This window comes from Nannobrachium achirus (assembly GCF_963921795.1).
Source record: "Nannobrachium achirus genome assembly, chromosome: 18".
NCBI classification, from domain to species: domain Eukaryota; kingdom Metazoa; phylum Chordata; class Actinopteri; order Myctophiformes; family Myctophidae; genus Nannobrachium; species Nannobrachium achirus.
The window spans coordinates 50,371,555-50,384,521 of record NC_137825.1 but is presented as its reverse complement, the minus strand read 5'-3'; the positions used below and the strand labels follow the sequence as shown (position 1 = coordinate 50,384,521).

The 12,967-nt window shown below is 43.3% G+C and overlaps 1 protein-coding gene across 5 annotated transcripts in view; it reads left to right on the top strand.

Annotated features, from left to right (window-relative positions):
- brsk1a (BR serine/threonine kinase 1a) overlaps positions 1 to 12,548 on the top strand; it is a gene marked incomplete at both ends in the record, with an annotated part of 47,440 nt that extends 34,892 nt beyond the window's left edge. For 3 of the 5 annotated variants that reach the window (XM_080747648.1, XM_080747646.1, XM_080747645.1), the window contains 5 exons: positions 160 to 208; positions 2,016 to 2,139; positions 5,346 to 5,556; positions 11,640 to 11,729; positions 12,337 to 12,548. In XM_080747648.1, coding sequence (XP_080603774.1) covers positions 160 to 208; positions 2,016 to 2,139; positions 5,346 to 5,556; positions 11,640 to 11,729; positions 12,337 to 12,548 — 686 coding nt within the window. The remainder of the gene's footprint in view (positions 1 to 159; positions 209 to 2,015; positions 2,140 to 5,345; positions 5,557 to 11,639; positions 11,730 to 12,336) is intronic. The other 2 variants (XM_080747649.1, XM_080747647.1) reach the window with 1 other exon arrangement.
- Between the last annotated feature and the right edge of the window lie 419 nt (positions 12,549 to 12,967).

The window sequence follows — 12,967 nt, the reverse complement described above, 5'->3', positions numbered from 1 at the left end:
ATGTTTCAATAGCTAACATTCATGGGGGGCCCGCAGTGAACCCTTGTACCCAGGGCCCAGAATTTGGTGTGACGCCCCTGTATAAAGTGTTACCAAACTACTCAGGCTTTATGAAAATGAAAGATGAAACACACATATCAATATGTTCTGTCTTTTTAGTCCCCACGTCGGAGGACATGTCCAGCCTAACACCAGAGTCCAGCCCAGAGTAAGTAATGCGTCCTCATGGACAGTTAATTACTGTTAATTTGTGTGTGTGTGTGTGTGTGTGTGTGTGTGTGTGTGTGTGTGTGTGTGTGTGTGTGTGTGTGTGTGTGTGTGTACCCGTTCTTACTACCCAGTGAGCACCGGAAATAGTTTTTGAGCGGTGGTCACACCGTCTCCATAGCGTGGCCGTGTGTGTATCCGTGTGTGTGTGTGTGTGTGTGTGTGTGTCTGTCTGTCTGTATGTAGCCTGTGGTGTATGTAGCCTGGCTGCTATACCTTTTCTGACCACACATGTTAAGGGAGGGGCGCTGTTGTTCAAGCCAGCTAGGCACACTCACACTCACATTCACACACACAAATACACACACACACACGCACGCACGCGCACACACACACACACACACACACACACACACACACACACACACACGCAGCCTCCACCGCTCAGTTCACACAAGTGTGATTTTAACCAACAGAGTGAGGACATTTTTGGAAAGTGAGGACTAAGTTGCGGTCCTCACTAAATTGTGTGTGTGTGTGTGTGTGTGTGTGTGTGTGTGTGTGTGTGTGTGTGTGTGTGTGTGTGTGTATGTGTGTGTGTGTGTGTGTGTGTGTGTGTGTGTGTGTGTGTGTGTGTGTGTGTGTGTGTTAGGGGTGGGCAATATAATCGATATGGCAATACCGGTACATCACGATAGTTATTTTGCCAATACTGTATCGATACTTCAGGACGTAGTATCGCGATACTTTGAGGAAAATAAAATATGTTCCCATGCATAGGAACCAATGGTAGAAGTCCGGTCCTGACACTCCGCTGCCTATAGATGTTGCTGTACTATAGTAGCTACTTCCCCTTCCCACGGTTCAGTGAGTCTCTCGAGAAAATGGCTGCGAACGACAAAAACAACAACATTAGAGCAGCGCCTTCATGTTTTATTTGTGATTCTATTATTTTGGATATGAATAAGTAAACACTGTGATTCTCTAGCAAATACATTATATTTCAACACATATGGACAAACCCACACCTTGACATGAACACAGAGATTACACATATTTATCGATAGACCAAGAGTAACTATATAGAATGGAAAAGTAATTAAACTCCTCTTTTTTAATTTTCCTTCTTAAAATTGCTAAATACAAGGCACAAATACTTTCCATACAATCGATTATTTGCATTTCAAAACGATTCGATACCGATTATCTGCATCGTGAAACGATACGAAGCCAAACGGTACAATATTTGGCTTTTGCATATCGTTATATTGTAGATTATTACAAATCAAAATAAATGTTTCGATTCAGTTACTTTATTGTTACACTCCTAGTGTGTACATGTGTGTTTTTTTGTCATGTTATTTTTTATTAATTTCTTTATCCATACTGTATATAAATGATTTGTGTGTCATCTACAGTGGTGTAAAGTAACTAAGTACATTTACTTAAGTAATGTACTTAAGTACACTTTTGAGCTATTTGTACTTTACTTGAGTAGTTCCAATTTCCAATACTTTTACTTCTACTTCGCTACATCTCGGTTCCAAATATTGTACTTTTACTCTAACTTTAGTTACTAGTTACTTTGCAGATATACATTATAATATTATAAAACATGCATGGACCACTTTAGCCCTATTTCATTAGTTGGCTATTTGAAAATAGCAGATCTACAAGCTCCCAACGCGTCGCGATGCGAAGTACATTTTGAATTCTGGACTTTTACTTGTACAGGTACATCTACAGTGCAGTATTGATACTTTTAATTAAGTACAAAATGTGTGTACTTTTTCCACCACTTCACCCAGGCTGGCAAAGAAGTCGTGGTTCGGGAACTTCATCAGCTTGGAGAAGGAGGAGCAGATCTTTGTGGTGATCAGAGACAAACCGCTGAGCTCCGTCAAGGCTGACATCGTCCACGCCTTCCTGTCTGTGAGTATCTGCCCGTCCGTGTCTCATTCTACCACAGGATCACAGCTAGGGCTGTCACCATTATGACATTTTACATGACGATTTTACATGACGATTAATCGTCACTCAAATAATTGCGATTATCGATTTAGTTGTGTTTTTGTCGTTGGCAATCACATTTCTGTTTGGCTTGTAGGCTTTGAAGTTGCACATGGTAGATATGACACATAACCTAAATATACAAAGACATTACTGACATATTTGACAACTTTATACTTAAAAAAGAACATTGATAGTGGAAATAGCCGATCTACAAGCTCACAACGCGTCGCGATGCGACGCGTTGTGAGCTTGTAGATCTGCTATTTCCACTATTTTTTACTTTAAAAAAAATATATATATGAACATTTTCATCATGGAAACGATTATGACGATTATGAAGAATAAACGTGATTATGTCAAACAATTGCGATTTAGACGATTATGTAATAATTGTGACAGCCCTAACCACAGGATCACATCTCACCACTTTGCAAGCAGAACGCATGCCTCTCCCAAAACAATACCAAATAGGGATGCACGATATGGAAATTTTTTGGAACATTTCCGATGGTCAAATCGATTGATCGACATCGATACCGATATTGCACCACGAGTTTCCAGTAGGGTTTATCCTACAGGTTTACCTGTTATATGATTCTATGATTCTGGTTGAAAATGCAGACTCTTGTTACATGATTTATTAGATATTACTCAAAAAAATCAAACCAAGTTTGAAGTGAGCGGTGGTGCTTGTGTGCGTGGCCGTGTGCGTGTAGCAGTTAATTTCAGGGATGCGTGTGTGTGTGCGCACGCGCGTGTGTGTGTGTGTGTGTGTGTGTGTGTGTGTGTGTGTGTGTGTGTGTGTGTGTGTGTGTGTGTGTGTGTGTGTGTGTGTGTGTGTGTGTGTGCGTGCGTGCGTGCGTGCGTGCGTGCGTGCGTGCGTGCGTGCGTGCGTGCGTGCGTGCGTGCGTGCGTGCGTGCGTGCGTGCGTGTGTGTGCCACCAGCGGTCTTGCAGCTCATGCTACGGACATAATAACATAGATAGCAAAATAAATATATGGGAAAAAAACTGTCGGAATATGATACTGATACTGATTTTACCGATATTGCATTTGCGAGGCTGATTACCGACATGCTGAACGATTTATCGCGCATCCCTAACACCAAACGTACTTTAGTGGCACAAAAACTCACAGTCTCTCTTATGTGCACCTCATTTCTGCTGCTATGTCTGCTTTTGTTTTCGCCAGAGGTGGAAAAAGTACTCACATGTTTTTCATGTAAAAGTATCAATAGTGCAATGTAGAAGTACTCCGTTACAAGTAAAAGTCCGTAATTGAAAATGTACTTAAAAGTACAAAAGTATTGGCACCAAGATTTACTTGAAGTACCATAAGTATAAGTACCAGTTATCTTATTAAGTCTAATTTTGAAAATAGCAGATCTATAAGCTCACAAGTTGTGAGCTGGTAGATCTGCTATTTTCAAAATTTAGAGTTTAAATATGGTTCAAGTGGTAAATGTATGTTTTGTAATAATAATCAAAATTAAAATCAAAAAGTAACTAGTAACTAAAGTTTTCAAACAAATATAGTGGAGTAAAAGTGCAATATTTGGATCCGAGATAGTGGAGTAGAAGTAAAAGAAATTGGAAATATTCAAGTAAAGTACAAACATCTCAACATTGTACTTTAAGGACAGTACTTAAAGATAGGGTGCCATGATTTCTTTCCCCCATAAAACATGATGATCAGGTATTATGATTCTACTAGGAGGAAGATTTTTTCCAAAAACGTGAACAGAAATAGTTATGTTTTTTATGTGGCCACACCCACCAGTTCATTAAGTATGCCTGGTTGTCAGGTGGGTGTGACCTAGCTCTGGTCCATAGCGTTAGTGGAGTTCTCCCTAACGCTATGTTCCTCTACCTCCGTATTCCTTGGCAAAACCGGAACACCCCGCCGTCTGGTCCAAAAATAACAAAAACCGTTTCGCCCCTCATCAAACCAAAGGTATCAGTGGACAGTTGAAAGCTTACTCTACTTAGTGGACGAGGTCTGACACACGATTAAAATACATTTCTAGGGCAAAATGAAAAATATTCCACCGGATGGAGACGCTCTTCCAGGTTTTTACGAAACAGCGCTTCCAACGTCGCAGAGTTGAATAACACCCAGTGAGACTAATGCTCAGTGTAATTCGGTCCTCTGACCTGCGCGGCAGTAGTGAGTTGGCACCTTGATGGCGACGACAAATAGTGAAAAACGAGAAGAAATGGAGTCTTCATCCGGTAGAATAATTTTCATTTTGCCCTAGAAATGTATTTTAATCGTGTGGTGGGGGGCTCAGACCGCGTCCACTAAGTAGAGTAAGCTTTCAACTGTCCACTGATACCTTTGGTTTGACGAGGGGCGAAACAGTTTTTGTTATTTTCGGACCAGACGGCGGGGTTTTCCGGTTTTGCCAAGGAATACGGAGGTAGAGGAACATAGCGTTAGGGAGAACTCCACTAACGCTATGGACCAGAGCTAGGTGTGACCCAGCGACAGTCTTGTATGATGAGCAGGGCAAAAGACGTACACATTTGAAACTTGGAGGTACGAGGTTTCTGCCTGACAGTGACGATATTTTAGTGATTATGTTGCGAGGAAAACGTTGAGATAATAGCCATTTTGGTTAGAACTGACTGAAAATAACTTAGTACGTCAAGTTTAAAATGATACTAAATATTTTTTCAAGTGTCCAAATAAATTCCAAATATTGTCAAATGATCTCGCGGCACCCCTGGACTGCCGTCGCGGCACCCCAGGGTGCCCCGTCACCCACTTTGAAAACCCCTGTATTAGAGTAATTTATCCAACTCCGACACATACAAAGCAGAAAATGTACACAACTATGGCACCACCTCTTAGTTACTTTCCACCACTGGTTTTCGTGCACACGCTATCTTTCATTTTCACACTTGCACCGCGGCGGCTCGCTTGGCTTTTCTCGTTCTCCCACCGACGGCACTCACTCTCTCTCTCTCTCTCTCTCTCTCTCTTCTCCTCCTCCACCCCTTTGTCTCTCTGCACTCACGTTGCCCCCGCCCCCCCCGCACGTCCTCTCTCTCTCTCTCTCTCTCTCCCGCCTCGTAAGTCTGTGGGTCTCTCTGCTTCTTCTTTGTCTCCCCACCAACGCGCAGATCCCGTCACTCAGCCACAGCGTGCTGTCCCAGACCAGCTTCCGGGCCGAGTACAAGTCCTCCGGGGGGCCCTCCGTCTTCCAGAAGCCCGTCAAGTTCCAGGTGGACATCGCCTTCTCCGAGGGCGAGAGGGAGAGGGAGAGGGAGAGGGCCGAGAGAGAGGGCCGACGGGAGACGGGCATCTACAGCGTGACGTTCACGCTAATATCAGGCGAGTGGGAGATGTAGAGATGGGACGTTTAGCGAACGAATCGAGTCTTTTGAACGGCTCTTTGAAATGAACGATGGGATCCGGTTCGCAGTAGGGAGCCGTTCCTTTCTAAATGAACAGTTGTGGGAAAAGTAAAAACATTCTTAGCTTATGTAAAAGTATCAATACTGCAATGTTGAAATACTCTGCCACAAGTAGAAGTTTGGAATTAAAATGTACTTGAGTAAAAGTACAAAGGTTAGTTGGTACCTAGTTGGTATCAAAATGCACTTAAAGTACCAATAGTAGAAAGTACTCATTATGCAAAATGTCCCATTTCACAAGTTTTCCAATGAATAAAATGCGACGCATTGTGAGCATGTAGATCGGCTATTTTCAAATGGCCGAAATGTATATAGGGTTGAAGTGATTTGTAATTATAATCAAAATCTAAGAGTCTTATGAACGGCTCTTTGAAAGGAACGGTTCCCAGAGATCCGGCTCACTTCAAAGACCCATAAATCCCATCTTTAGTGGGAGAGGAGATTTGTGTGGGCAGATTCACACCCGTAGTTCGGTAGACGCGGTGCGATTGGGGGGATTGACGACAGTGTAGCATTTTCTTTCTTTAAAAAAAATAAAGATTTTGTGACCCATTTTTCACCTGGTGCCAATTGCCTTAGCTGTAATCCTGGGCTCTGCTCTCCTTCTGCCAACCTTCAGTGTATGAGGAGTGAGCGGGCCGCTTCTTATCACCTGACAGGGGGGAGCTTCCCCGGTTGGACGTAGCGCATGGAAGGAACTTGTTATTCCAACCAGTTCCATTCCCCTCCATCAGGCGCCCCGGCTGGCCAGGGGGAGGGTTATGTTTTGTGAGGGTATCTACTAAGGGTGCCGGAAAAAATCGATATGAATCGATTATCGGTTTCAACACTAGCGATACGGCCGCATCGATGCACGTTTACCCGGATCGGTCCAAATCGTGGCCGTATCGGTCGATGTATCGGTCCTAAAGTTATTAATCGGATTCACTGGATTTTAGCATTAAATAATTAACCTGCTGTGAAATTCTGAACTTACTTACTCGTCGTTTACTGTTACAAATCATTACTTCAAAAGTGAGTGCTGCTAGCACAGTCAGTGCTGCAGTGCAACGGAAAGAAAAAAAAGAAAAATCTGCCTGCTGCTCTGTCCTCCAAATAGAGCTGGGTTTCTGCGTACTGCAGTCACTGTCCTGCGGGAAGCCGCAGATCTACAAGCCCACAGGGTGTTGCATGTGGATGGGTTGTAAACTTATAGATCTGCTACTTCCGACGCAGCACACTGGTGTGTGTATGACGCTCGCATGTGCGACACACAGCGACTTGTAAACAAACCAACAACGTGGTAGTTCCATCACTATTCACTATGGGTTATTCCAGTGGAGAAACGCAAGTTTGGATTTTATAAGAATGCGACAGTAATGGATTGGATAACACTTTTCCCAGTAGAACCATCAGAAGTCCCCGCGCTTGTCGACAGCTAAGGTAATAATCACAGCATCAGCTTTTATTGCAAAGGGCTACTATAGAGTATTGGTTTTCAAAGTGGGGTCCGGGGACCCCCAAGGGTCCTTGAGGGAGTTCTAGGGGGTCCTCTGCGAAATGATAGGAACCAAATGGACCCTTGGGTATGTGTAACTCAGCAGGGGAGTGTATAAATGGAACCAAATGGACCCTAATGAACCCATATGTGTAACTCAGGGGAGTGTACAAATTGAACCAAATGGACCCTAATGGGTCCATTTGGTTCCATTTTAACTTAAGACAAGAGCCTGATCCATGTCAAACTGGGGGTCCTTGACATTGATTTTTTTAGAACTACTGCAGTAGAGCCATAAGATAACAAGTAGACATGATGTGTGCCAGACTTCAAATGTTGCACTTACTTTATACTGCTGTTGTTACTGTTGTAAAGTGGATCTCTTTGAAATGATCTTATTGACTGAATAACAGCAGGCTCTTTTACTAGTTTTATTTGGTGATCTGATCTGTGGCATTGGTGAGGATGTATTTTAGTTTTTCAGTGTTATTATAGCAGCTTTGCAAAGTACAATTATTGCACTGTACTGAAGCTTGAAGGGCCAGGCCTTTTGTGTGTTTGTTTTATATTTCTCCACCTGACCAACTAACTGTAACTGCTAAAGTGAAGCTCTTAGAAATGGGTGTGTGAGACAGATTTTCAAACCATGTCAGTAGGCTTTGTAGTTTACATTAATTATTTTTTGTATCTACATGTCTGTGTCTATTTAGAATGAACACAACAATGACATGATACTAAAATTATTTGTCATCCATCTTTCTTTACAATTTTCTGTTATTCCTTTTTTATGAGATATCCATTATTTGAAGGTCAGCAATGCTACTTTATAGATTATAGCTTCTTAATTGAATGGAAAATTAATGTTTCATTAAACGTATGTATCAGATCACACCGTATCGCATCGAATCATATCGAATCCAATCGAATAAAATTCCACAAAATCGAAATCGTATCGAAATTGCACCGTATCGAATCGTATCGAATCGTTCTGTATGTAAGATGTATCGTCTCTGAATTGAATCGTAGCCCATGTATCGGATACGTATCGAATCGCCTTGTAAGGGATGGATACACACCCCTAGTATCTACCCTAGGAGACACGGGGAGAACATGCAAACTCCACACAGAAAGGCCCTATCGCCAACCCCACCTAGCGTGTGGGCGCTGATCAGGCTCGGTGTGGGAGGAATTTTCAGCCCTGGGATTTGCATCAGACCGGCCCTATGCGAGCGCGCGTAGCGCGCGAGCTTAAAAAATTTTGAGCATTATTTATTAATTAATTGTCAAAATTGAGCATTATTTATTAATTAATTGTCAATTTTTCACTTGAGCACCCCTCCTCAAAATGAACGGTTCCAACGCCACACTAAAAACGGACCCCAAAAGACTGTGAAAATTGATGACTCATCACTAAACCATCATTTTGAGTGGCCATTTCTTGCCCAATGAATGTTTTTCGTGCAAAACAAATGCTTGCAATGGATTCCGAATAATTAAAAACCCCTAGTTTGATCCCTCACATCCCACTTAAAGCAGATTTTTTTGGGAGTCATTTTTTCCTTTATATTATAGTGTATAGTAAGTGAAGGTAGGTAGGTCGTTTTCAAAACTTTGCCCTGATGGGATTCCTTGGGACTTTTTTTCTCTCACTAAGGATATAATGAGGATACAGAATCAGTTGAGTTTGCTACTATTGCAATTTGTTTTAGGTTTAGCCTCATTTTGGCCTAAAATTACTGGACTATAAGCATTATGTTTTGGATTGAACTGTTTGAACATAATGCATAGGCTATCCACAAATGTAGGGCCAACTTGCACAAATACTGTACATTAATTACTGTAGGCTACCCACATTACCATTTGCGCATTGGCGTGACATGTTAAGGTAATACATTAGGATACTCACAAGTTATATTGTGGATACAATACAAGCAGTGGATGCTGTCCCAGCGTCTGGTTTAATAAGACAGGACAGCCTTTTGGGGAAGTTGACATAATTGCTCCTCAGATATATTCCATTCCAAGGTAACGTTTTAACGTGTGCAGCTGTCCACGTGACATGTTTCATCTGACTGGATGCGACAGACCAGTGTTGCGTCCATGTTTGTTGTTGCCATCTTAAAATGAGCGTGCATTCTTGTTAATTAGTGGTTGAACAACTTGCCAACTTTACTCACAAATGCTCTCTCGTTTGAAAGGCTCTGTGATGTATTCTAACTAATAACAACTTGTTTTGATAGTCCATCTGATCCAACAACTAAACCGCGCGCCTAGCTCGTATTACAAAGTGAAGCCAATCGGTGTGCAGCGTCACAGCTCACAGGCACAGCGTGATAGAGGGGGCCCATTGAGGGGGGCTTCCGATAGAGTGTCATTCACATATGAGCGTCATTTATTTGGACTGAGATTTACTGGCAGTCGGAGTCCCCCCTGGCAACAGGACATAGGCAGAACTAGCACGTTAAAGAAAGGGGGCCCCAATGGGGGTTTCTGATGGACGACGATCATTCGCATTGACGGCCGAGGCCCGTTTCAATGGGGCTTTTAAGCCGTGACATCATTTTGTAGGCAGAGGAGAACTCTGCCCCCAGAGAATTTTCTGTCCCTCGCTATTTCAACAGATCCGAGACAAAAATAATGACTAAAGTATAATTCTAACACTTTCCTTTCAACAACAAAGAGAAGAAAAATGTGTAAATAGTAAAAATAGTAAAAAGATTCACGGAAACTGGGGGCAGAAATTCTCCTCTGCCTACAAAATGATGTCATACTTAACAGCCCCATTGAAACACTGCAGTGACCTGCAGCGGCCCGCTCGCCGGACTCCCCCTAGCGGCCCAGCGGGGAAATCCCCGGTTTCCCAGACGCTCACGCCGACGGTGGCGCTGATGACGCAAAGGAGGAAACACACCCCCAGCGCCCACACCATCCCCCGGTGGGAATCGAACCCAGGACCTTCTAGCTGTGAAGTGACAGCGCTTTCAACAGTGTAGCATTTTCAACACAGGGACGTGCAGAGAATGTTAGAGAGGCAGGGGCTGAAATTTCAATGCAAATTCAATTTCAATTCTATTTTCAATGCTTGATTTCTATTCAGAAAGGGCAATTCTTTCAACATAAGATGCTGCATTCAAGTTCAGGAGAGTTTGGAAAAGGAAATTCTCTTGAATGCTGCCTTCAGGTATGGCATGGAAAGAGGGGCATTTGCATTTCTTTCACCATGGTAAAAACTGCATTCATGGTCTGGAGAGGGCACTTTTTACAGATGGATAAAAGGGCAGGGGCTCAAGCCCCCTTTGATGTCTATGTGTGCACGTGCCAGGTATTGAACGACTATGACTGTAGTTCAATACAGAAGCGGCTCTCAAACATAAGGAGCCCAAATGGTCCCTGGACCCGTTAATAACAGGGGTCATCCATATGTCCGCCCGTACACAGACAAATGTGTCCATGCAAAGACTTGGTCTTGTCCGTGGCAAATATTAGATTTTCTTTTCTACACACCATTGTGTAAAACTCGATAGTTCTACGTGTCATTAGTTCGACTAAGGGTTAGGGTTAGGTTTTAGTGTTAGGTTTAGGCTAGAGTTTTCAAATTCTGCCCGAACCCGACCATACCCGAACCCGACCCGACATTTAGGGTAGGGTAGGGCCTAAAATGTATGCTAATTAGTCTAGGCTAGGGCCTCGGGCTCAATGAAAAAAGATGTATTTTTAATCATTTTATTACTTTTACTCTATGATATAGTTCTCAAATTCTTCCCAAACCCGACCATACCTGACCCGACCCAATGTTTTCGTGCCGGGTAGGGCCTAACATGTATGCTAAGTAGTCGGCCTGGCCCAGTTAGGGCCGGGTCTTCATTTTCAGGCTTGTTGAGAACTCTAGTTTAGGCATAGTTTTACTGAGGTTAGGGTCTGGGTTAGGTTTAGGCATAGTGGTTAACATTCACCAAGGTTTGCATTCACCAGCGTCGGCAGGTTATCTTTTCACCAGGTTAGAATTCACCATTGTCGAACAAATGGGACGTCGAACAAATGTTGCGTCGCAATATCGACACGCTCCCCACACCATTATATGTTGGCTCGTTGTGGTGAACCGGGGTGGGGGGTGAAGACTAATTTTGGCTCGCTTCCCATTCCAAAAGTCCCGCCTGACAAGGTATCCGCGTTGCAAGCGTCGCAAGTCCAGCATTATGGGAATGTCTTATTATTTGAATTTTTCTCTTTTGTCTCAAGTCAATATATGAATTGAATACTATGGCGATATAAGACAAGCTGTTCTTATTTTCATCATATAAATATGTATGACACTGATTTACTACGACACTACGGCACATTGTGAGTCCTAGCTAGGACCCCCTTAACTCTGAGAGTGTTCAAATGGAAACAAATGGACCTGTAAGGGTCCATTTGTCTACAAGCCATCATGGCGATGACCCCTGGTTGTTAAGGGTTGTAAGAAATATACATATTTTTTTACATTTCCTTGTTTGTTTGTGTGTGCGTGTGTGTGTACCCAGGTCCGAGTCGCAGGTTCAAGAGAGTGGTGGAGACAATTCAAGCCCAGCTTCTCAGCTCCCATGATCAACCTATGGTTCAGGCCATCTCTGGTAAGCCTTAAAGGAGCTATAGTCAACTTTTTCATTGTAGGGCCGACTTTGTTTACATCCCTTATCAATCCATGGAAGAGGAATGTAAACAAAGTCAGTCTGACATGGCCAAAATGATTATTTTATCATTATTTTACGCCTTTTGTGGTCATTTTTGAATAGAAACACACGTATGAAGCTTATTTTTTTATAAAACATTTTTGAAACATTATTTTTATTTTAGCATCCGTTTTTCAAGAAAAAGTTGACTATAGCTCCTTTAACAATATGTCTAAAACACTGGCTTACAGTTTAATTATTGGAAAGTGAAGAAATATGAATTAAAGAAATTGTTATATGAATTAAAGAAATTGTTGACAATGCCTCTTGCCTCTGAACATTGTCTTGCAGTTATAGTGTGTACCGGTATGTATATATAGAGTAGTACATGCGCGCGCACACTCACACACACGCACGCACGCACGCACGCACGCACGCACGCACGCACGCACGCACGCACGCACGCACGCACGCACACACACACACACACACAAAGCCACATTTTCGAGGGGGCCCTCGTTCACGGGGGCAAAAAAGAGTGACCTTATTCCTGTCCTTCTCCACCTAGACCCCTTCCCAGACGAGAAGAACGGCCGGCCCCACGGGACCCCCACCCGCCAGAACTCGCGGCGCTCCGAGGGCGGGGGCGACAGGTGCGAGTGGGGCGAGCGAGGGGACGCCGGCGGCATCGGGGGAAGCGGAGGCGTGCTGCAGCGCAGGGGCTCCGGGAAGGAGAGAACCCGACTACTGTCCTCCAACGGAACCCAGTCCCAGCCTTAGGACACGCGAGGGGAGAAAGGGAGGAGCGAAACCCAAAATGTACTGGAAAAAACTAAAGACAGTATGATTTCATCTCCCACTTTACCCCCTCACCGAAGACCACAAGCTATGTCCTATTCCTCCTTGAGAAAACAAGAATTGACACAGTCAATATAAAATCAAACAAACAATGGAAGGTGCTTGACCATTGCAAAGACTGAGGAATGGCTTCTCCACCCTACCCCCATTCATACTTTTGTTTTCAAATCGAAATCCTCTGGGATCTTGAGGATTCCCCCGCCCATCTCGATGAAAAGAAACGACACGGACTCACCCTTTAATGAAGAAAAGAACTATCATAATAAGGAGACATGAATGAGCAGTTTGACGTCCATCTTAGAATACGAGCATCACAGATCAAACTAGGAACTTTGAAGCGC